The sequence below is a fragment of the Rana temporaria genome, chromosome 3 (genome assembly GCF_905171775.1).
Source record: "Rana temporaria chromosome 3, aRanTem1.1, whole genome shotgun sequence".
Classification (NCBI taxonomy): Eukaryota; Metazoa; Chordata; class Amphibia; order Anura; family Ranidae; genus Rana; species Rana temporaria.
In genome coordinates this window covers 360,754,737-360,780,781 of record NC_053491.1, presented here as the reverse complement: position 1 = coordinate 360,780,781, position 26,045 = coordinate 360,754,737, and the positions used below count along the sequence as shown (strand labels likewise).

General features: G+C 43.8%; 1 protein-coding gene across 12 annotated transcripts in view; it reads right to left on the bottom strand.

Annotated features, from left to right (window-relative positions):
• The window catches only part of ERC1 (ELKS/RAB6-interacting/CAST family member 1), a 351,485-nt gene that overhangs the window by 188,263 nt on the left and 137,177 nt on the right, over positions 1–26,045 (bottom strand). For all 12 annotated transcript variants that reach the window (XM_040345288.1, XM_040345294.1, XM_040345289.1 and 9 more), the window contains 2 exons: positions 16,962–17,129; positions 8,667–8,834 (listed from right to left, as the gene is read on the bottom strand). In XM_040345288.1, coding sequence (XP_040201222.1) covers positions 8,667–8,834; positions 16,962–17,129 — 336 coding nt within the window. The remainder of the gene's footprint in view (positions 1–8,666; positions 8,835–16,961; positions 17,130–26,045) is intronic.

The window sequence follows — 26,045 nt, the reverse complement described above, 5'->3', positions numbered from 1 at the left end:
ACAGAACGGACGAAAAAAAAAAATATAAAAAAAAAAAACGGACAATCAATCCGTTTTTGCATTGGTAGTGGATGTAAAAACTGATGTAAACTAATGTAAACGTCATCCGTTTTTTTCTTTGAAAAAACGTGACTGAACTGATGAAATGAGCGGTCCGCATGTGTGAAGCCGTGGGAATAATATTCCACCTAAAGGGGTTGTAAACCCTTGTGTTTTTGTCTCTTAAAGAGGAAGTAAACCCTGATGGGTTTTACTTCCTCTTTTTCTCACTGCAAATTAAAAGCATAATGGGCTAGTATGCATTGCATACTAACCCATTACGTGACACTTATCGGCAAACAAATCCAGCACTCTCCCCTGTGCAGGCTGTGTCCATCTTCTCGCCCCTCTTCCTTCTGGGGCCGCGCACTCCGGCTCTGTGATTGGCTGGAGCCGTGTGACGTCACTCCAGCGCATTCGCGCGGGAGCCGCCGGTGACGGCACAGTCTAACTGAAGCAACGACACAACGCGCCATTGCTTCAGTGCGTATGTGCAGAGGACTTCGGCACATGCAGATACAGGGGGATATCTCCTAAACTGTGCAGGTTTAATAGATATGCAGGGTAGCTACAGGTAAGCCTTAATCTAGGCTTACCTGTAGCAAAAAGTGGTCTGTAAGGGTTTACAACCACTTTAATGCATCCTATGCATTAAGGTGAAAAAACTTCTGGTATTGACCAGCCCCCCAGTTTTACTTACCCAGACTGGCATTCGTGTCTATGGACGCCGAATGATTGACTCGGGAGCGCGCGCGCGCGCGCGCAGGGAAACCCCCCGGGAGCGTGCGTCTTCTAGGGTGGTTATCCGATGAGGGGAGGAGCCGTGAGAGCTCCCAGAAGTCGAGGATCGCGGCCACTCTGTGCAAAACTAGCTGCACAGTGGAGACAAGTATAAAATGTTTGTTATTTAAATTAAAAATTAAAAAAGGAGGGTTTACAATCACTTTAAATATGCTATTAGCCAGAATAAGCATGACGTACTAAAAATCCAACTATGTTAGAATGGTGCTGCTGCCTGCAGGCCTTTAAAAAAATTTTTTTTTTTTTTTAAAGAAGGTGAGAAGAATGCTGCTGATTTTAATGGCAAAAATTTTAATTCCAAAAGGCACACTCCAAAATGTTTTGGAAAGCCTTCGCAAGAGAGTGGGGGTTGTTAAACCAGTAAAGGGGGGAAACTACATTGTGATGCACATGGTATTGGAATGGCTTGTCTACCAATCTCATATAGGTATGATGATCACGTCCACCAACTTTTGGCCATGCGGTGCAATTCTCTGAGCACATCTTTCCTTTTTTTCTAAAGCAGGGGTCTCCAAACTTTCTAAAGAAAGGGCCAGTTTACTATCCTTCAGACTTTAGGAGGGCCGGACTGTGGCCTTTTGGGAGTCAAACATGTCCAGAGGGAGCAAACAATACCATATCTTTGGTGTTAGTGGGAGGACTAGTACCCCATAGTTGGTGTCCATGGAAGGAATTGCACCCTTTTGATGGTGTCAGTTGGAGGAATAGTGTCCCACTGTTGGTGTCAGCAACAAAAATGATTCCCCATTGTTGGTGTCAGTGGATGGAATAGTGCCCCAAGGGCCGGATGAAGGCAAGCAAAGGGCCACATCTGGCCCCAGGGCCACAGTTTGGAGACCCCTGTTCTAAAGCCTTGTACACACGATGAGAATATCAGTTGAACGATCGTCCATTTTTTTTTTTTTTTTTGCATGCTAGTTCATTGAAAATGAAGAGGTTACTAAAGTTATGAAAGTTCAGAACAACAGAATACAACTTCGGAAGTGATGTAATGTACTGCATTGTATTATTTTGTTTCCGAGCATGAGTGGTCTTGGTCTTCCGATTTTTTTTCAAAACGAATAATGGCACTGGTATTGCATGAGAATTTTTTTGGTGTTTGTTCCTTAACGACATTTAATGCAAAATTTTCCGATCGGCTCTCAAAAGCTGTGTACTAATAATCATACTATTGTACGATTGCTTTGAAAGCAGTATTTTTAGTCAGATTTTCTGATTGTGTGTACTAGGCTTAAGCCTACACACCTACTTTCCTACACACAGCAGGACTCAGACATTGAGGGATAACAAGTAGACCCTACAGCACTTAACAGAGCCGTGGGTGTAATTTCACACACACAATGCTTCAGGCTATTAATAACAGCTACACTCTCTGGTTATATGTGGCAGGACTTTCAGCACAAATAAGTGAAATATACAAGAACGAGTATATAAGTATGTCTTGAATCTTTCACGAAAATTAGAACAGTAACACATACTCCGAACTAAAGGCCGTACACACGATATGAAAACAAAATGTTGTCTAATGAACGATCTGCCAATTTTCAGATCATTAGTATGGTGCTTTCAACAGCCAATTCCAATTTTTCAATTGCTGGATGTGCAGACTATAACATTTTTGTTGTACGTGAACTTGTTTAATTAGTACAGTTTTCATCCGGAAAAAATCATAAGAGCTCAGAAATGAAAGAATACATACAAAACTTTTCAACATGACCTAATTTCTGAAGTTGTATTCTGTCATACGAGATATTTCGTATGGTGAGCAACCTCTTCACTTTCAACATGAAACTAGCACGCAACAAAAAACAGTCGTCTGAAAAATCTGATCGTGTACGAGGCTTAAGAAAAGATTTCCCTTTAAAGCCCAATACCAGTGTCAAAGGAGAAATACAGCCAAAGGTGTTATGCGCTCCTGTGACCAGTTTTCAGCAGATGGTCCGTTGTCAGCTGGCTTCACATTCCCGGCTCAGGCTCTCAGCGAACTGCTCCGCCCCCCCCCCCCCCCCCCACAGCCAAACGCTTCAGTAAGTGTGGAGGGGTAGAACAGTGATCTAGTGACTGACAGTCACCAGCTCTCTGCTCAGGGAGGTCTGAGAACCGATTGATCAGCAGTGTTTGATTGCTTGATTCTCAGTATTATAGCCAGCAGGGGACAGATGCAGCATCGGACTGATGCTGCATCCACCTAGGCAATGACGATTTAAAAATGATTCCCAGGTTTCTCTTTTAATTGTAATTTTAGAGAGACTTGGGGGGGAAAAAATACTTTCCCTCAAGTTGTTACTGCTGCCAGTGACCCTGGAAAATGAATCTACGGTAAGTGCTGGTCCTCTGTGACAACTGGAAAAGAAAATAAGGGAGCAGTTGTCACAAGAACATTAATAATAATAATAATAATAATAATAATAATAATAATAATAATAATAATAATAAGCCAACAGAGCTCTCTTTCCAATTTTACTGAAAAAGAAGGTCAAGGTGAAGACAACTCATGTAGAAGCAGGGGAGAGGTACTGCTCAGGTAGCGGTATAATCCACAGTTAATGAATATGAAGTATAATATGTTGTGTCATGGCTGTCAAAGGACGATGAAGAAAACAGAGTTTTGTTGCAGTTTATTCTGTCCCCAGAGAAGAGATTACCCATTACTTCCTGTCCAAACAGAATGTAAAAGATCTCTCCAGTGGGGTCACAGACTGTAGAAAAGTATCCGGCATAGGTTCTACCCCCTTTTTCTTTGGCAGAAGATGGGTTTTAAATTAATGCTCAACAATAACTACCGTATATACTCGAGTATAAGGCGACCCGAATATAAGCTGAGGCACCTAATTTTACCACAAAAAAATGGGAAAACGTATTGACTCGAGTATAAGCCTAGGGTGTCCATGTGCATGCCTCACTGTGTCCATGCCTCACTGTGTCCATGCCTCACTGTGCCCATGCCTCACTGTGCCCATGCCTCGACTGACGTTTAACATGGGAGTCTATGGAAGGGGTGCCCCGGCTTTGAAAAATCGGTGCTCCCTGGCCAAAGGGACAACAAACTTTGCACACTTGTAATGGAAGAGTGGGGCCACATGCATGCCAAGTTTGGGGTCATGGGGACCTACGGCCGGGCCAGTACCAGGTCCCCAAATAAAAATGTGCTGAAAAACTTGGCTTATACCCGAGTATATACGGTAATTTAACATTGAAACATAGAAAAGTGAAGGCAGAAAAAGACTGAGTAGTCAATCGAGTCTGCCCATTTTTTTTTGGGGGGGGGGGGGCGGGTTCTCATTAGTCTTGTTGTCTGACTATAGATCCATGTTAACCCCAAGCATGTTTGAAACCATATACTTTACTAAAACAACCCTCCTCCTCCAGTAGTTTATCTACACTGCTACAAAATTTGTCTTGTTTCTCCTAAGAAACCCTTGTCATCAACAAAATTAGCAGATTTCCTTCTATTGAATTTAGAGCCTGTGGTTAGCTAATGTGATGGAGGGGATCCTGAATGTGCATATGCAAAAAGAATTGCCAGATAATACTAACTGCTGCTCCCCGATGGTCTGTTCTAATGGCACTTGAATATCATCCCCTTCTTCACACTCCCAGTAATGCCTATCCCCCTCTGCAGTCATGGAAACCATGCAACATGCCAAAAGATCACGTGATACAGAGGATGATGTCATCTCAACAGTAAAACTTCATTCACATGGCCATAAAAACAAAAAACGCATAAACAAGTGTATTTTAATCTTGGATCTGAACACAGCTGCATTGTTTTCAATAGAGCGATTCACACAGGTGCATAAACACGCACTGCATTCAGACCCATAACATAGAATTCAAAAATCATCATTTAAGAGTATAAGTGCATGTATACGTGATTGTAAGCGCGTAAATTAAGTCTAAACACAGGGGGAAAAAATATATATTATTATTATGCAAGAATACAAGTCTTTGCGTTTAAATACATCTATATGCAAGTATTTTACTGATCATTATGCAGGATTATGCATTTTCTCCTAGGAAACACAAGCGTAGTAACATCAGCAAAATGTTTACAGCCATGTGAATGAAACCCAAGAGATACCAGGAGAAAATGCACCAGAGATTCAGGCAGAATAGATAAATTACAAGGAGAATTTCCTTGTTTTGGCAAAAAAATAAAAAATGTACTTTTTTTTTTGGCTCCATTTTAAAATGCATACAGTCTTAAATTAACACAGTGAATCAATCACATGCAAGTAGACAGTACTGGCAGTGTCTTCCAAACCTGTGACTGCACAGCGCCATCTAGTAGTCACAAAAAACATACCACTCTCCACAAGCACAGTAAGACACTGATCAGGGATGGCTCAGACAGGGATAATAAAGGAAAGTCATACTGCGAGAAATGAATTGCATGCAGTCTCTGAACCTTCTTTTCTAAAAAATCTAGTAACCTGGCTGTTATACTGATCCTCTGGCTTCTGTGTTTTCCGACTTACTGAATCAGAAGAAGTATGTGAATCAGAAGTTTCCTTTTAGGATGCTTGTATAATATTTACCAACACTGGGAAAGGTGAGCATTTACTGTCCTTTTCCACAGGTACGGCTTTTAAAAAAAAAAAAAAATGTGACGCTTTAAAACTTTATCCAACAATGTATCAAAATCATAGAACTGGTGTTCAAATGATAAAATAACGCTATAGGCTGGATGTGGTCCAGTTCCAAAAGATAAACCTAAAAGTCAGAGAAGATGAATACTGTGACAGGTGATCAAAGAAAAGATGTTTAAAGCACCATACACCAATCCAAAGAATTCACCAATAAGTGGGTCCCGCTTTCCAACTGTGGTTGTAACTTACCACAAATAAGGTAAATGCAGCTTTAAATAGCTTCTCGTATGTCAGAATATTCTCCCTCCTTCAAATAGGCCATGGGATTAAAACTCAATGAGGGTACATAGAGGTAAACAGAAAGAAAGCACTACAATAGTATAATTATGTCTTCAAATGCACCCCCCAAACAGTTAAACATCCCATCTGATAATGCCCGTACAGGAAATCACTTGTAAATGAGCAGAGTAAGGAAAGGTATCACCAGTATCACCGCCGTCCTCCACGTCTAGGGGCCGCTCTCGTGCTGGGCAGCGTTTGTATAGATGCGGCTTGATTGGTCAGCGGTGGAGCGCAGTGGAACGCTGTCTCCTTACTTCCTTGTGGCGCCGTTGTAGTCACGCCCTGACGCGTTTCGTCACTTCCGACTTCAACAGAGGGCGTCACTCTGTTGAAGTCGGAAGTGACGAAACGCATCAGGGCGTGGAGGGCGTCACTCTGTTGAAGTCAGAAGTGACGAAACGCATCAGGGCGTGGATACAACGGAGCCACAAGGAAGTAAGGAGACTGCGTTCCACTGCGCTCCACCGCTGACCAATCAAGCCGCATCTATACAAACGCTGCCCAGCACGCGCGCGGCCCCTAGACGTGGAGGACGGCGGTGATACTGGTGATACATTTCCTTACTCTGCTCATTTACAAGTGATTTCCTGTACGGGCATTATCAGATGGGATGTTTAACTGTTTGGGGGGTGCATTTGAAGACAGAATTATACTATTGTAGTGCTTTTTTTCTGTTTCCCTCTATGTACCCTCATTGAGTTTTAATTCCACGACCTATTTGAAGGAGGGAGAATATTCTGACATACGAGAAGCTATTTAAAGCTGTATTTACCTTATTTGTGGTAAGTTACAACCACAGTGGGAAAGCGGGACCCACTTATTGACGAATTCTTTGGATTGGTGTATGGTGCTTTAAACATCTTTTCTTTGATCACCTGTCACAGTATTCATCTTCTCTGACTTTTAGGTTTATCTTTTGGAACTGGACCACATCCAGCCTATAGCGTTATTTTATCATTTGAACACCAGTTCTATGATTTTGATACATTGTTTTATATCTATTTTAAATGGTTCTGTTTTATTTTCCATTTAAATTTTAAATTGCTGCTTTCGGGTTAAATACCAACTACAAACTGTAGGTATTTCCCTTGTTACCTTTTTTTTCTCTTTTTTAGAGATCTATATCTGACAGTTTTTATCTCAGAAATAGTTGATACATTGTTCCTAGGTGCCGAGAAGTGCATTGCAGGCCTCTAGTGTGCACCTTTTCTCTATATCCCTTAAAACTTTATCCACCTTAAGTTTCAGTTCAAATAGTTTGTTGGCCCAAACAAACTATTTCCCTTACTAACATGTGCTACAAGGCTCAAGGCTACAATGAATACAACGGATACAACGTTTTCTCTGATTGGCTGAGTCACAGAGGAGGGCTGATGATGTCAATGTTTGACTCCTTGATAGAATACAAAGCTTTCTAGGAATGGCCAAGCGTTGCTCAGACCAACACAATTTTGTTCTGGGCGGGAAACAGGAATTTCTCCTCTCGCACCCATAACACAATGCTGTATACCGTATGTAGCCTCAGCTACATATAGTTTGTTTAGCACCTGCACGTTAGCGAGGGAAAGAATTTGTGTGGGCCAGCTTTACCCTAACGATTTTATGTGAACTAAAATTAAAGCTGAAGATCAGCTTTACAGTTCTGTTATTGCTAGCTTAGAACATGTGAATACTTTAAAGCAGAACTTTACATAACAATTCATGTTCTTTAACAAAAGAACATACAGTATCTCACAAAAGTGAGTACACCCCTCACATTGTTGTAAAAATGTTATTATATCTTTTCATTTGACAACACTGAAGAAATTACACTTTGTTGCAACAATGTAAAGTAGTGAGTGTACAGCTTGTATAACAGTGTAAATATGCTGTCCCCTCAAAATAACTCAACACAAAGCCATTATTGTCTAACCCGCTGGCAACAAAAGTGAGTACACCCTTAAAAATGTCCAAATTGGGCCCACAGTCAATCATGGTGGTGGGAGTGTCATGGTCTGGGGCTGCATGAGTGCTGCCGGCACTGGGGAGCGAAGCAGAGCATGATCTTCTCCTTTCAGAGACTGGGCCACAGGCAGTGTTCCAACATGATAACGACCCCAAACACACCTCCAAGACAACCACTGCCTTGCTAAAGAAGCTGAGGATAAAGGTGATGGACTGGCTAAGCATGTCCCAAGACCTAAACCCTATTGCGCATCTGTGAGGTATCCTCAAATGGAAGGTGGGCCTAGTATGTGTGTGCATGTATGCATGTGAGAAAGGGACCTGAGATGGTAAGCTCCTTGAGGGCAGGGGTGATGTAATTGAACAATAGGTAAAGTGTTGTGTATATCTATGGTGCTATATAAACGCCTGTAAGAAACAAACACATTTATCATACCTATATGAGCTTGCTGCACATCCAAATCTAAAGTTATAGGAATTAATATAAGTTGACAACCTGCCCTCCTATCTTGTTGCTATAACATCCTCCACTCTTCTAGGACAGAATTACACAAGATTTTGGAGGTGAGGTACGGATGATGATGATGATGATGATGATGATGATGATAAGACCTGGCTCACTATCAGTGCTCCCATTTATTCCAAAAGGTGGTCAGTAGAGTCACTGAAGTTCTTCCACACCAAACTAATCAAAATATGTCTTTATGAAGCTAGCTTTGCACACAGGGACACAGTCATGTTGGAACAATAAAGTGACTTCCTCAAAACACAAGGTTGGAAGTGAACAATTGTCTAAAATGTCTTTGTATGGTGTAGAATTAACAGTACACCTCACTAGAAACGCCTGAACTCGATCAATTGGAGATGTGTACACATACGTCTGGCTGTATAGTGTACTTCACCAAGTACAGGTATAACCCCCCCAACATTTCATATTTCAAAATCTCTCACCTTCTTCTGCAGCACGTTGACTTTCCTCTCCTTGACGTCCAGCATGTCCTTGAGGTCATGGATCTCACCGGATAAGGTGCCTTTCTCTTCAGACATTTCTTGGATCTGTTTTGTCTTTCTATTCAGCATGGCCTCCTTCTCCTCCAGGCGCAATCGAAGTGCATCCACCTACAAAAAAAATGATTGTCAATCTATACTTATCCTTTCCACACTTCAGCGCTGTCCGCAACTTAATCAGTCCAATTACTGGCGGGACTGTTCAGAAACAACAGTCATATAATTCTGTCCAATTCCTGTGAGCCCAATCTTCTGTTTACACACCCTCTAGGGGGGGGCATTATCAGGCAGGTTAGGTTCACATTAATCCAGGTCTGAGTGGCACTCACATGTGAATGGAAGAATGCATGCCCCTGCTACCGCTGGAGGATGAGGTGGAAAAATTAAAGTTTATATATTTGTTTTCTTTTTGAAAATAAATATCACTTAGGGTGGGGCTTTGGGGGAATCCCGAGGTTCCACTTTAAAAATGAGGGGTCCAGCTTGGGCTTCTCCTAAAGGTCACAGGAGTTCAATTTGTTTTGCACTCTTGTGACCAGTTTTCAGCAGAGAGCGGTCTGAAATCCACTCTCTGCTGACGTCACCAAGATCAGCCCAGGCACCGCGTCATTCCGAAGTCTGGATCCGCCAGGTGCCTGGACTGATGGCAGTCTCAGCCTCTCAGCTCACTGCCCAGAGGCTGAGATAGGTGCTCACTGCCCCTCCACAGCTCAGCGCTCCAGTGAGCGTGGAGGAGTAGAGCAGGAGAGCTGCTGATTGACAGGCAGCAACTCTCCATTCGGAGAGGTGAGAGAACCGAGCCATCTGCGGTGTTCGGTGGCTCGGTTCTCAGTAAAGAGGCAGTGGGGGACTGATGCTGCATCCACCCAAGTATGATGGGCCAATAAAAAACAAAACATACTTGTCTTTTAACCCTTGCCAATATCCCCCTAACTTTACTGGGTAAATTCTGCCCTAAAGCTAAACTACTGTCACCGGAGCCAACCAAAGCTACTTAAAGCACATTCATCTGTAATGTTCATTAAAGGGTTTAGATCTGTTTTTGAGGGCCACTGGTTTTGCTCTGCATGCTAGGTAAAGTCAATATCACACAGTCAATCAATCATACACTAAAATTAACATATGGTATATCCATAAAGTTTAAGTGATAAAATCAATCATACAAGAAAATCAATAAAGTGTACAAAAATATATACAGGTACAGTGTAATAGCGAAGTCTGTGATAAAGTGATACAAACATCCTTGAGACACACTGCTTCTTCAATTCCCATAAAATTTTAACACAGTGCTCATTTTTCTATGAACAATAATTAAAGGCTCACCTTCTCTTTCAGGTTTAGGCTTTAGGCAAGATCCACCACAGGAAGGAAGTAGTATGGTGGATTCTACCTAAAGCCTAAAGAGGTGGTAGACCTGGAAGCCCCTCTAATCAAAACCCTATTGGGAAAGTGTTTGACTCAATTATAAGAGATAAATATATTCTGGTGAGCCTTTACTTATTGTCCATAGAACACAGAGCACTGGAAATATTCTGGAAATTGAAGAAACAGTGAAGTTGATTTACTAAAACTGGAGAGTGAAAAATCTGGTGTAGTGGTGCCTGGTAGCCAATCAGCCTCTAACTTCAGCTTATTCAATTAACCTTCGACAAAAGAAAAAAAAAAAGGAACTCAACCAGAGTGTGTTTCAAGGACATTTGCATCACTTTACTTATAATGGACTTAAAGAGAAGTTCTAGTGTCCTGTGGCTTCACAGTCAGGTGCCCACTGCGCATCGAGAATGGAGGATGCAGTCTTCTGGGACCCATCACTTGTCCTAGAAGACTGCAGAGGGAAGAGAGGGAGAACTCCCACTCCGATCGCCTAGGCGCAAGAAGAGAAAGTAGGAGCGGGTACCTGTCAAAATTTGGTACCCGCTTCCTTCCTGATCCTTAAAACATGCCAATTCTCCAAGAGTAGAGGCGGACAAGTCCTTAAAGCGAAACTTCCCCTTTTGGGTGGAGCGCCGCTTTAACTATTATCACTGTACATGTATATGTTTTTAGTAGACTTTACTGATGTTTTTATATGATTGATTTTGTCACTTATACTTTCTGGCTATATATGGTCACTTTAGTGTATGATTGATTGATTTCATAGCGAGAGCTGTTATTTGGTTAGATAAAGCATATGTACACTAACCGAACCCCATCTGAAGGCCCCACCTGCTGGCTACAAGTACATCAACACAGCCTCCAGTCCATCGAGCATCAGGCAGAACATACATAATTAATATGTGTAGTAGCCATGTTGAGTCTTGTATCAAAATGGCAGGAAAAAAACAACACATCCAGTAATGCCCTGTAACTGCCAACCAAGAGTAAAATTTTCATTTTTCAATCTGCAGTTTCCAGTGCCAAATTGATTAGCTGTTCTACTTAAAGGCTAAATTTACCTTTTAAAAATAATAAATGCCCATATTTTTGCAGGTAAAAAAATTAGATTTTTGTACTCACCGTAAAATCCATTTCTCTGAGTTCATGGACGGACACAGCAGCAATTGACCTTAGGGTATTATCCCCCCTTTTAGGAGATTGACTAGGCAGAAAAACAGCATGTTAAGTGTTAAACACTCCACAGAGCACAGTACCTCCCAGGAAGCGGTTCCCCCGGGTACATCCCAAATTCTCTGTTCTGCAGCCTCAGTTCGTAAACAAGCAGTACAAACAAAGGAGGGGTGGGTGCTGTGTCCGTCCATGAACTCAGAGAAATGGATTTTATGGTAAGCACAAAAATCCTATTTTCTCTTCCGTTCATGGACGGACACAGCAGCAATTGACCTTAGGGACATCCCCAAGCAGTGTCAAAAATCGAGGGGTGGGAAAACACAGTAAACCAACTTCATCCCAAACAAACCAGAGATCCTCAACAGAGGAACTTCAACCTTAAACAGCCGCCTGCAAAAACTTTGCGGCCAAAGGAGGCATCTGAAGATGCACTCACATCCACCTTGTAAAACTTTGAGAAGGTGTGGACAACGTCCAGGTCGCTGCCTTACACACCTGTAAAACAGACGCTTGATGGCGAAAGGGCCAAGAGGCACCAATCGCTGTGGTCGAATGCGCTGTAACTGGGAAGGGGGGCGCCCGCCCCTTTAGGGCATAGGCCTGAAGCACGACCTGCCTGATCCACCTAGAAATGGTGGCCGACAAGACCGCCAGACCCTTCTTAGGACCAGTCACCGACACGAACCGTGAATCCGACCTCCAAAACGGAGCCGTAGTAGATAGGTACACCCGTAGGGCTCGAACCACGTCCAAGGAATGCAACGCAGCCTCCTTTTGGTTCGCCGGCCGAGGACACAAGGATGGAAGAACAATGTCCTCATTAATGTGAAAGGCCGAAACAACCTTAGGAAGGAATGACGGCTGCGGCCGCAGCACCACCTTATCCCTGTGGATGACCAAGTAAGGGGCCTTGCAAGACAAGGCCGCTAATTCAGAAACCCGTCTGACTGATGTAATTGCCACCAGAAAAACCACCTTCTGGGAAAGAGTCAATAAAAGGTATTTCCCTAATGTCATCAAATGGAGACTGTTGAAGCACCGAGAGGACTAAATTCAAGTCCCATGGAGGCAGTGGAGGACGCACAGGAGGGGCCACATGTCGAACCCCCTGTACAAACGTACGCACCAGAGAGTGCGCCGCCAAGGGTCGCTGAAATAAAACAGCCAAGGCCGAAATCTGACCCTTAATCGTACTTAAAGTGGAGGTTCACCCAAAAAATAAATTTTTAACATTACATTCAGCAGAGTTGTCCTAATGACAATCGGCATTTTTTTTTTCGGACATACCGACTTTCACCGCCGCTTCCGGGTATGTCTTCTGCGGGACTGGGCGTTCCTATCTCATTGACAGGCTTCCGACTGTCGCATACTGCGCGTCACGAGTTGCCGAAAGAAGCCGAACGTCGGTGCGCAGGCGCCGTATAGAGCCGCACCGACGTTCGGCTTCTTTCGGCAACTCGTGACGCGCTGTATGTGACGGTCGGAAGCCTGTCAATCAGATAGGAACGCCCAGTTCCGAAGAAGACATACCCGGAAGCGGCGGTGAAAGTCGGTATGTACGGAAAAAAAAAACAGCCGATTGTCATTAGGACAACTCGGCTGAATGTAATGTTAAAAATTTATTTTTGGGTGAACCCCCGTTTTAAGGTGAGAGCCTGATCCACTCCACGCTGTAAGAACAGCAGAATCCGGGACATCACGTATGTACGGGGGTGCCAGTTCATCTCCTCACACATAGAGATGTAAGCCTTCTACGTACGATGGTAAATCTTACATGAAGTAGACTTCCATGCCCGCAGCATGGTAGAGATCGACAGGCCTCGATCCTTCAGCACCTGGCTTTCAATAGCCACGCCGTTAAAGCCAACAACTGTAAAGCAGGATGAAAGATAGGATGAAAGATAGAACCCTGCGACAGAAGATCCTCTCGCAGAGGCAGGTGCCAAGGAACCTCTGCATGGCCAATCCGGAGCGATTAGCATTGTTGGTATCCCCTCGACTCCCACTCTGCGCAGCAGACAAGGAAGGAGCTTCGGAGGAGGGAAGGCGTAGATTAGGCGATAGTGACCCCACGGAGCCACCAACATGTCCGACCACGGGTCTCTTGACCTGGCCACGAACCATGACACCTGCAGTGTCTGTAGTTTCTCCGTGGGAAGGAAAACTCTCGCCTCCGAGGAATCCAGGACCAATCCCAGGTATTCCAGATGCTGAGACGGGACCAACACTGACTTCTGGACATTTAGCAGACAACCGAATTCCCGGAGGGTCTGGCAGGTCCTCTAACTCTGATCTTGAAGAAGCTCTCAGAAGAAGGTCATCCAGGTATCCTACAATAGCGATCCCGCGCTGCCTCAGCAGGTCCAGAATCAGAGCAAGCACCTTGGTGAAAACCCTTGGCGCCGAAGCCAGGCCGAAAGGGAGGGCCACAAATTGAAAGTGGTCCTCCCCGACCGCAAAGCGCAGAAATCTCTGGTGCTTTGCGCATATAGGGATATGCAAGTACGCGTCCTTGATATCCAAGGACGCCAGAAAATCTCCCTGATGGAGTTCTGCCACTACAGAGCGAACCGACTCCATCCTGAACTTTTGCACTTTGACAAAACAGTTGAGGGCCTTGAGATCCAGGATTGGACAGACCCCTTCCTTCCTCGGGACTACAAACAGATTGGAGTAAAGCCCCTGAAACCGTTCCAGTAAAGGAACTGGCACGATCACTCCCCTGACCAGCAGATCCTGAACAGCTCCAAACAGGGCCTCCCGATTGACCCGGAGGAAGCTGAAGGTTGGAAGGAAAAAATCTGTTTGGCGGACAAGAGAGAAACTATCTTGTACCCCGAGGAAACTAATTCGCAAACCCACTGGTCGGAAAGAAGAGACCTCCATCGAGCCGTGAATTTGCGAAACCGGCCCCCCACCCGAGAGACGGGCGGGGGCAGACCTTCATGCGGAAGCAGGCTTTTCCACAGGCTTGTTGGGCTTGCGGAACCAGGGTCGCTTTTGGAAACGTTTACCTGAAGGACCGGGCGGACGGAAAAAACGTTTGGGGGCGGTAAAGGAGGGCCCCTGCCTACGGCGAGGCTCCTTACCTTTACCCGATTGTGGGAGCAGAGTGCTCTTACCTCCCGTGGCATCTTTTATGTCATCCAGAGACGCCCCAAAAAGCCGTTCACCCTTAAAGGGTAAGTCCACCAAGGCCTTTTTAGAAGACTGGTCCGCAGACCAACACTTCAGCCACACAAGGCGTCGCAACACTACCGCGTAGGCCGAGGCCCTGGAGAGCAAGGGAAGCGTATCCAGGGCCGACTCACAGACAAATTTTAGGCCCTGCACCAACTGGTCGGCCACACAGTCCTCAGGGGCATTATGCGCCTCCAACTCCTGAAGCAACAATTTTGCCCGTTCAGTAAGTGTCTGACACTAGAGCCCCAGCCAAGACCGGTCTCACCGCCGACCCCACCACTGTGAACATGGAGCCGGCCACAGCCTCAGCTCTCCTATCTGCGGGGTCCTTAAAAGCACGAGCCCTTTCCACAGGCAACATGGTCGCCTTGTTCAGCCACTGACGGAGGAGAGGTCCACTTCTTTAGGAAGTCCTCCTCAAAAGGATAACGGACCGCAAAGCATTTCGGAACAGAACATTTTTTTTGCGGCTGATCCCATTCCTTGTACAACATTTTTTCCAGATAGGGAACACAAGGAAACACTTTCGCAGTGCGGGCCGGCTTACGGAACCCAAAAGGGACCGACATCTCTGATGTCTCCGCCGAATCCTCAATTTTTTGAGTATCCCGCACCGCAGTGATAAGAGCTCCCACTAGCACCCTATCATGCGCTGACCCTGAAGCAGAGTCATCCTCACTGTCCGTGTGGACTAGGCCTGCATCCTCTGACACCTCAGAACCAGGGCCAGGGCCAGGAGCAGTAGCAGGGCCCGATTCCGTGTCAGAGGCATCCCCAGAAGAAGGCGGGGGGAGGGGGCGCTTTTTACCCCCCCTCTGGCCACGCGTCGCTTCAATCCTGGCAACAAACGCCTCAAGGACTGCCATCATAGCATCCAGAGGCCGCAGGAACAGGGGCACTAAGGGTTAACTCCAGCATGTCTGGAGGAGAAGCATCTGGTGCAGACGCAATGCTGACCCACCCAATAGCCGCCCTTGGACTGCAAGGCAAGATCCACAGGCCACCCTCACGGCCACAGCAGAGAACAGGGGACCAGAGGACTCACCACCCGACCAGACTGTACTGCTGCTGTCTGCCCCAGAGAGCTGTCCGTGCTGTGCTGTCCCTTAGGAAGTGTGCTGGAGCCGTTCGCGCAGTTATTCTAGCCACTGCAAAAAGAGCATGTGGGCTACAAGAAAATGGTCGCGGAACTCTAATAAAGGCGCCCGGCGCCGCCAAAATGGCGGCCGCGATGCACAGTGAAAAAACACACAGCAGGCCCCCCCCGCACACATGGCAATAACAACAGCACCCCCCGATAGCAGACACAGCCACCAGCCACAGGATGGAGCCCCCCATTCGGACCAACCACCTCACGGCCGACCACCCAGAGCGCGGGGAAGGAGGGAGAGGAAGGGAGAGAGGAAAGCAGGGTGGACCCGCGATCGACCTCCCCAGAAATGCACCAGCCGCACCACCCCGCCAAAGCAAGGGGACTGCTACTTACCCGTCCTGCCACCACCGGCTGGAGGCATCCCGGACAGAACCAACGTCCGCGCATAGCTGTCGGCCCGGCACACTGTGACACGGATATAGAGCCCGGTCATATGTGTGCCCTGGAGCGTATAGCTCACCGGCCACCCCTGGAGCAACGGGGTATGTCGTGGACGGCCCAGCGCGTAGCTAAAGGAGCCATGTCATCTCCTGCTAGGCAGAAAAAACTGAGGCTGCAGAACAGAGAATGGGGGATGTACCCGGGGGAACCGCCCCCTGGGAGGTACTGTGCTGTGTGGAGTGTTTAACACTTAACATGCTGTTTTTCTGCCTAGTCAATCTCCTAAAAGGGAGGATAATACCCTAAGGTCAATTGCTTCTGTGTCTGTCCATGAATGGAAGAGAAAAATGTGCATTTCTTTTTCTTTTGCTGGAGCCTGCAGATCATTGCACCCTCAATCAGCAGATTGCGGGTGCAATGTCAGACTCCTGCAGACTTAGTATAGCTGTCTATCTAAACTACGAGAGCACTCCCCAGTGCCCTTGCAGTTCATTGAGAACTACAAGCCATCTGCCGAAATGGCAGACAGTAGTTATAGTTCATTCATTCACAAAACTTTGTGAATGAATGATGCGGTCATATGGGTGGTGCCCTGAAGTATTGCACTCTTTATATATTTTGTCAACGGATGCAGGGATAAGATCCCACCCACCTGCTGTCAAATCGGGGGATCAGGGGGGTGCAGGCAGGTGCTCTTTAGTAACATGTTACACCCATATTTAGGGTGTAAAAAAATAACATGTTACTAAAGGTGAACTTATCCTTTGTAGGCTCTTTAATAAATAAAAGAAAATATAGGGAAGAGAAACATTTCAGAGTACTGTCAGTTCACTATAAACTAGTGACATCATTGTGATATAAGACCTTCTGTACCCCTCATGCCACTGTAATGTCAAGGCCACATAATAACTAGCAAAAGGTAAAAATGTGCTTAGTGGGTCCTATATTAACATTCCATTTTTTTTCTTTTGTACCTCAGTCTGCAAAATAGCTGCCCGCTGCTCCTTTGCAGTAAGTGATTCCTTCAGGACCTCTACATGCTGTTTGCTGTCAGAAAACTGGTTGTTGAGGGTCTCCAATTTGGTCTGTACTGCCAGCAGCTCTGTGTCCTTACGAGAAAGCTCCTGCTTGACTTGCCCAATCTGTATGGAGAAAAATGAGTCATAGAAAACAATGAATTGGGGCAGGAACACAAGACGATGAATGCAAATATAAATTTGTACATGTTACAAGGCACACAATTAACTCTTACCATCTATACTCAAATGGAGGCTTATCAGCAATCTAGAGGCCTCAGCTCACGAGCATCCTCGGGATAGCAGAGGACTGTGTGAGGTCTGAGCCTGTACCTAAAACAAACTGAACTTTTGAACATTGATACCTATTGCAACAGCACCTCCCATATAACACATTTTTCACATGAGCTCCTAGGCCGGCCAGTTTCTTGGCCAGTTCAGTAGGAATCGGCTGAGTTTTGAACCATGTGTGGGCAGCATGTCGGATTTTCAAAATGCGATTATTGCCAGTGTTAATAGCCACTTGCAATAATCACTGTGTTCTTCCGGCAGGGACAGCTTCCCATGCCCCATCCTCCTCCCACCTGCGAGAACACAATAGCTTAGTGAGAGAGATACCCCCATTAACACTGACTGTGTTGATGGGGGAAATCTATCAAAATCCTATCATCTATGGCCGTCTTTAGTTCACCAGTTCAAGTTAATGGGCACAGGACTGTTGATTAGTGAACAGCCTGAAAAACTAAATCATCAGTTTTGGGTAGACTAGTGGTTGTGTCTAAAATTCTGCTTACACTGTGTAGTCTTCAAAGCACAACTCCATTCAAAAAGTTTTATTTTAGATTTAGTCGGGAGGAGTACAGCCTCTATCAGATTTTTACTGAGGTCTAAGTGCCTATTAGGGAGCCTTCTTCTCGCTGTCTGTCAAGACAGGAAGTGATTGGAAATCTCTCCAATGAGGAAATGGACAAAAACAGAGGAGATAGACCTGTGTCCTGTACTGTACTCTAAGGTACAAGAATTTACAGGTATGTCAAAATTACTCTTTTGTTTATTGGACAGACCAGGACGCAGGAATCAATTCATAGATCATAGGACATCCCCAAGCAATAATCGAATGGTGGGCAATAAGACAGCTAAACAGTAGAAACAGGCCCACAGGAAGAAAACAAGAAGGCCAACGGGCCTCAAAACAAACTTAACAGAAGAAACACCTCACTGCAGGAGAAAGTGCAGAGGTTTTTCATTAGCCCACTAGGGGGAGCTGTTTTCCCAAAGATTACCAAGCTGGAGAAACATCTTGTGCCCAAATGAGGATGTAGAGGGAGACAGACATCCAACATAAGATAGGAATGTGCCAACATAGGGAATATCCTGGTGCTACGGATATAAGGAAATTCCCTGCCCATGCCATCATGACTTTATAATCTAATCAGGATGGCTGTGTGGAGGTAAGCGCCAACCTACTGTGGACAAATTGGTGGAAACATCCAAGAAACCTTTATTATTATAATTAAACTTTATTACATTTTTTTTCTTTACATTTAACATTTAACATGCCTTGACACTTAAAAGGCAGCTCGATACTACCTTCCTTTACAATATGGTGGTTTCCGGTCCTCCCCAAAAAAAAAAAAAAAAGGGGGGAAAAAGGAAAGGGGGGAGAACGCATGAAAACGTTTGTGACTATAAAAAATGTAGTAATATAAATGTATTCCTAGTACTAGATACTTGTGATATGTATTATGTTCCTCTGTGCCTCCTTATATTTGTTTGTGATTCAGGTCCCTTATTGAGGGGCAAACACCGCCCCCCCAAAAAAAAAAGTTGTGTTTAAAATGTTATATTTATATGTGTCTTTTTATTTATAATTATAGTATTCCCTTCTAAATTGTATGTGTTTTTGGACCCCCCCCCCCCCCCAAAAGGGGAAGAGGAGAAAGAGAAGAAAAAAAAACCCATTCTCCCTCCCCTCCCCTCAGAATAGGTGAGGAGGATCGTTAAACACCTTCCTATGTTCTTCTAGTGTCACATTCTTTGCTTAGACATAATAACAAGACATACATAAAAACATACACATTAAAAACAAAAGCTGTGGATTGTTTCCCATATTTTTTTTTTTTTTTTTTATAGTTCCAATCTACTTTTTTTTTTTCTTTTCTTTTTTTTGAGCTTTATAAGGCTTTTGGTTTTATCCATCTATTTCCTGGTTATGATTTCCCAGATTTCCCAGATTTTTTAAAATTTCTCCTGTTTATGCCTGATGTCGTGTATCCATTTTTCTGCTCCCATTATTATAACTACTTCCCTTTTCCATTCTTGAAGGGTGGGACATGTTGCTTGTTTCCAATACCTTGGCATTAATCTTTTGGCCGCATTTAATAAGTGCTGTTTTTATAAGTTTTTATAGCTCTTGTGGTTCCATGGAACAGGAATTGTAACGGTGTAAACTCTATCGCTTCCTCCAACATTTTCCTGATCCATGGCGCCACTTCCTCCCAAAAGATTCTTATCCCTGGACATGCCCACCAGATATGGAGGTATGTTCCCTGCTCCCCGCACCCCCTCCAACATCGGTCATCTCTTGTTGGGTATATTTGAGCTAATCGCACATGGGTGCGGTACCATCTTACCAAGAACTTGTGTGCCATTTCCTGAGTGGCTGAGCTTGTGGATGTGGCATGTTTTTAATTGTATTGGGGGGAATCTGCATCCTAGTTCTTTTTCCCATTCTTTAATAAAGTAAGGGGTTGTTTTATTCTGTTCACTACATATTATTTTATACATTTGTGACAGTAAGTGGTCCGGTTTTAATATCTTTATACATGTTTTTTCAAATATGGTTAGGGAATTCAAAGTTCTTATTTGAGGGTCTAATCTTCTAGAAAAAAACTTTGCATCCGATTATATCTCCATCCTGCTATTACCATATCTCCTTGTGTTGATACTAAATCTACCTCAGGCATCAGGACCCCCAGTGGTGCATACCTCAGGCACATTGTGTTACCTTCCCATGGGCCTAATGCTCCTTTTTCCTCTCCTGGAGGGAACCATGGTTAACCCCCCAGTGTGCCAATGGGGATGTTTTTGGGGCATATTTCCCAAGTTGATTCATCCTATCCCATACTGCCAGTGTGTTCCGAGTTAATGGGGATGTCCATTCTGATAATCCCCTGGCCTTTGTTGGTATCCATGGTGCCCCCGCCAAGTTCCTCCCCGCCATATTTGTCATTAGTACCCATGCTCTATTACTTTCATCATGGCACCAGTGCAGTATACACACCAGAGCCATCGCTTTATAATAGGATCCAATATCTGGGAGCCCAACTCGTCCTTCTTCCTTGCTTTTACATAGAATTTCATATGCTATCCTAGCATTTCCCTCCTTCCATATAAATGATATGAATGCATTCCATATTTTTAAAAAAAATATCTGGGGGAGTCGTATGGGAACTGCATACAGAACATATAAAAGTCTGGGTACCACATTCATGTTTAGGGTATTAATTCTCCCAAATCATGTTGGTGTGTTTCCCTTCCATCTATTCAGATCTTTCATTATTTCTGTAATTAATGTTACATAGTTACGTTCATACAGTATCTTTTCATCGGCCGCTATGTGCACTCCCAAATAGCACAGTGATTCTCTATTCCACAAAAACGAGTGTCTATTCTTGGCATTATTACTGATTTCTCTATGTTTATTTTGAAATTGGATATCTTTCCATATTTTATTACTTCCTGCATCAGCTCATGTACTGATTCTTCTGGTTTTGAGAGAAAAAACAATAAATCATCGGCATATGCTGCCACTTTATGCTCTCTCTGTCCAATTTCCACTCCCACTATTCTCCTGTTCCCTCTCACCCTGCATAGAAATGGTTCCAGAGTGAGAGTGAACAAGACTGGGGATAGGGGACAGCCCTGCCTTGTACCATTGCCTATACCAAACCCCTCAGACTGTGTTCCGTTAACTTTAACTTTAGGTCCTGCATATAATGCTGCTATCCACCCCCTCATCCGTTCCCCCATACCCAATTCTTTTAATACTTCCATCATATAAGCCCAGTTCACCCTGTCGAATGCCTTTTCGGCATCCATCAACATGGTTACTCTAGATGTTTTGTCGGGTCCCTTTTCCATCCAATGAAGTATATTAAGTGCTCGTATTGTCTTTTGTTTCCCTCCCCACCATAAATCTTGTCTGATCTATATGTACTATTTTTATTACCTTCTCCTTTAATTTATTTGCTAATATTTTGGAGAATAATTTTGTATATGTATTTAGGAGGGAGATGGGTTTATAACTTGAGCAATATTGTGGGTCTTTTCCTGATTTTGGTATAATTGTCACGAATGCCAATAATGCTTCTGAGGGTAGTGGGTTTCCAACTGTGATCTTATTAAAATAATTATAAAGTGGTGTAACCACTATATCCATATATTTTTTGTAATATGCATTAGTTAGGCCACCTGGTCCTGGGCTCTTTCCACTCGGAAGGTCCTCTATTGCTCTTTTAATTTCCTCTCTAGTGATCTGTTCTTCTAATTCCTCCAACACATCCCCAGCCAGGGATGGTAATTCTGATCCCCTAATATATTCTCTTATTTCGTTTTCTTCATCTTCTTTTAATTTAGTCCTTTGTATGTTATATAGTTAATTATAAAATTGGTGAAATTCCGCAGCTATATTTTTCGTATCCTTTATCTGCTTATTATTTACTCGGATATTATGGACATGGGAAAGTTTTTGTTGGTTTTGTAACTGTATAGCTAGTAGTTTGCCACACTTATTCCCTTGTTCATATAATTTATTTGCCAAGAATCTACATTTATCTTTTTCTTTTCTATCTAGGCAATTAGCAAGTTCTGCTCTTAAAGTTTCTAATTGCTCCCCCTCTCTGGGATCGAATTTCTTTTTATGTTTTATCTCTGCTTCTTGTATTTTCTTTAATAATTCTTCTATCTCCTAATTATTTTTATTTTTTTCGGGATCCGTGGGCTATTAACTCCCCCGGTATAACTACTCTGTGTGCTTCCCATATAACTTGTTCTGATATCTCTTCTGTTGTATTTATTTCAAAATATTCTATAATTTTCTGCCGTATATCCCCTGCTATCTGTTCATCATCCAGTAGTGTTTCGTTTAATCGCCAAGTTCTCTCACGGTGCCCCATCGAGACTGGTACAAACGCCAACACCACTGATGCATGATCAGATATTGTTCTTGGTTCTATTGAAACTCTTTTTATATATTCTAAATAGTACTGGTCTACAAAGAACAGATCCAACCCACAGTATACTTTGTGTGTTTTGGAATAGTAACTATAATCTTTTCGTCCCTCATTTAGTGTTCGCCATGTATCTACTAGATGAAAGGTTTGACACAATGTCTTTAGGTGTTTAAGTTCCCTATAGGATATTGCTGTTTTCCTCACTGTTGTGTCTAGTTCGGGGTCCAAGATGATATTAAAATCCCCTCCTAAAATTACAAAACCCTCCCCAAATGTATTCAACCTTCTCAAGGTTTTTGTTATGAAATCCACTGTACCTGTATTGGAAGCATACACAGCGGCAAATGTATACCTCTGTCCATGTAATGTACCCTTGACAAATACATATCTCCCCTCCGTATCCACTTGAGTCTCTATTACAGTTAAGGGGCATGTTTTCCCGATAGCTATAGTAACGCCTCTTGCTCTTGCCACTGGTGATAGTGCATGAAACCATTGATTGAACGGGAACTTTGGTAATCTTGGTATGGAGTCTGTCAGAAAGTGCGTCTCCTGCAGGAAGAGTATATCCGCTGCATGGTATCGCACCTCCTGCCATAAACGACTTCTTTTCTGATATGAATTCAAACCCCTTACATTAAATGTCATTATTTTTAATGAGTTAGCCATCTCTTTTATTCATAACCAATATTTTGTACCTTTTCATATTTTTGCCTTCCACTCTTTTTATTCTCTGCTCTCTTCTCTTTATCTTCCAGTATCTGAACTTTCCACAGCTTAACACCCAATTATTATCTCAGGTGTACCATCTATTAGGACGAACAGTCCGTGTGGGCTCCTCTTGTCCACCCCAAACCCTCCTCCTCTTCTGCCTAATGCAGTTTATCCAATCCCTCTTCGGGATCTTCCTAATGATTATTAGAGCAGTTCATCTGCTCTCCCCCTATTCTTACCCCGGGCCTTCTTAACTTTTCATTTATTATACATCCTTATTTTTTATTTATTTTCCCTCTCCCTCCTCCTCTCCCCCCACCCTCATGTACAAACAAACAAAAAAAGAAGGGGGGGTGGTGGTTAAGGTGCGTGGGGCCGGCAAAGCCAGAGCGAGAAGAGATAAAAAAAAAAAAGGAGAAAAAAAAATTTGAGGAAAAAGATCATCATCCCTTTCCCCTCTCCTCTCCGCTCCCCCCCCCCCACCTCATCACAATTCAGCTTCCGCTTCCCCAACTATCTCTTTCTTAATACTTGGGACCAAAATTCACGTTGCTGTTTTCTTAGGTCTTCACTTGTTAGTCTCCAATCTGGAAAGTCTGTTGCCGGTAAGTCAAGTATTTCTAGAAACTTTTTTAGATCATCTTTAGATCTGAGAACTGCTGATTTCACGTCTCGTGAAGCTAGTAATTTGAAGGGAAACCCCCATCTAAAGCTCACATTCTCCTGTCGATTACTTCCAGCAGGGGGTGCACCATCCTACGCTGCATCAAAGTGCGACGAGATATATCTGTATACAACAAAATCTGAAACCCTTCAAAATCAATTGTTGGTGTATCCCTTGCAGCCCGCATTATAGCTTCCTTCTCAGAAATTCATGGATTTTACATATTATGTCTCTTGGTCTTTCCCCATTCTTTCCCAAGAAGAAAGATACACAATGGACTCTATCTAATTTCACAGGCTTAGGGATCATGTAGATTTAATCAGCTTTTAATACAATTAATTGCCTATCCTGTACGGAGGTTGAGACCTAGGCAGGGGAGGGCCAGATTAAACACCTTTTACGGAAACTGTAATTCGCAAACTATAGCCATGGAAGGTATAGGAAAAAAGGCATGTTGGAGCTCAGAACAAGGCCGTGGAATTAGGTCAAGGAGGTCATACCATGGCAAAACGTGGCAGTAAGGTTCTAGGTTATGCAAATAACCTCATCAAGTAAAGGGCATTGGGAATCAATTACCTGAGAGAAAAGCTCTACCCCTGTGCTGTATTCAGAAGAGGAGCAAAACATTGAATACAGGGCAATGGATCGTGCCTAGCAGGAGGTCTTGGTGTCAGGATTTTTTGACAAATCAGACATTGACAACATTGTCCTGCCGATGAGGTTGTTTAAAAAGACGTTAATACATAGACAATATGTCAGGGGAAAACAGCGTGTAGGCACAGCCTTTGGAAAACAGCAGCTGTCAGGTTTTGGATGATGGAATTCAGATGTTTGGAGGCCTATAGCAAAAACCCTGAGGGATACCACTGGTTATCCCAGGGGCTGAGAACATTTTTGATAATCTAGCACCCAGAGGACATAGTGATCCAACATCTCCTAGTTTGACCAATAATTGTATAAGGCCCAACCTGTCTGATCCAGAGTAGGTCCTCTTCTTACAGCATGTGAGCACTATGCAGCGACAAGCATATGCTTTTGGTACCTCCCCCCCCCCATTTTTGACCCAACTGCATTGGTACAATGGTCAGTTTTCTATATTTACCCTTGCCCTGTTGCTCTCATTTATGATACGTTTTATAACCGCTTTCTTTTCTAATTCTTTGTGAATCCGGGCCTACATCTGTAGCTGGAAAAGAACTTCCAGTTGGAAGGTAGAAAACAACTGCCAACTTTGCATAGGTGAACATTATAGTAATGTAACCTATTAGGCCGAATAGCACCTGTGTCCTATGAACAACTTGTGTGAATAGAGTAAGGCCATGAAGACATTTTAGCCAGAAACCTGTATGATAAAGGCTACAGGGAAATCGTGTCTTGCCATGTCCACCTTGCTAGTCCCATCCAGTGTCCAGGCTTAATCTGTCATAGTGGGCATACCCGCAAAGGGGTCTTCAGGGTCTTGGTGACATTGGAATGGACCATGGCACTGGACTTATATAGCACCCTGGGACTAAGTACACTCACAGCACCATGTCTAAAGCAAACATTTCAGGCCAGCCCTGAGACTATGGAATCCAGGTACGGTTCCTAAGGCATGTTTAAGGGTCACTGTTAATGAGATGTTGGGGTGTCAGTTGAAGGGGGTAGTTAAAAGATAGTAGGAAAAACTTCTCCAAAAAGAGAAGGCTTTTATCAGGTAAAGACACTATCAAAAAATCTGGAGCCTCACAGAAAGTTTTGTTTATCAGGAGAAACCTGTGGGCAGACCCAGCAACGCTTTTGCTAGTATCCAATCACCTGAAGGTAGTGGTATAGAACTCATGGTGTATGAATAGGTTCCTGTGTCCTGCATTGTACGATAAAGATAGACTGTTTCATTACATACCTTGTTTTATTTAGCTTTATTGACATAATCACTGGGTCTCTGTACTTCCCTATATACGCAATGCAGGCAGAACATGGGTTGTGGAAAGGGTCAGTAGAGTGCTTGGAGAGGACCTCTCTATGGTAAAGAAAAAACCCATTCACAACACCCAGACAAGTGAATGACACTCTCCAGGAGGTGGGTGTCTCATTGTCAAAGTCTACAATCAAGAGAAGACTTCAAAATAGCAAATACAGAGGGTTCATCACAAGGTGCAAACCATTCATAAGCCTGAAGAAAAAAAATCCAGAATAGACTAAAACATCTAAAAAAGCCAGACCAGTTCTGGAAAAGCATTCTTTGGATGGATAAAACAAAGATTAATCTGTGCCAGAATGACGGACGGACGGACGGGGGGGGGGGGGGGGAGTGTGGAAAAGACTTGGAACAGCTCATGATCCAAAGCAGACAACGTCATCTCTAAAACATGGTGGAGGTAGTGTGATGGCATGGTTATGCAAGGCTTCCAGTAGCACTGGGTCATTGGTGATTATTGATGATGTGAC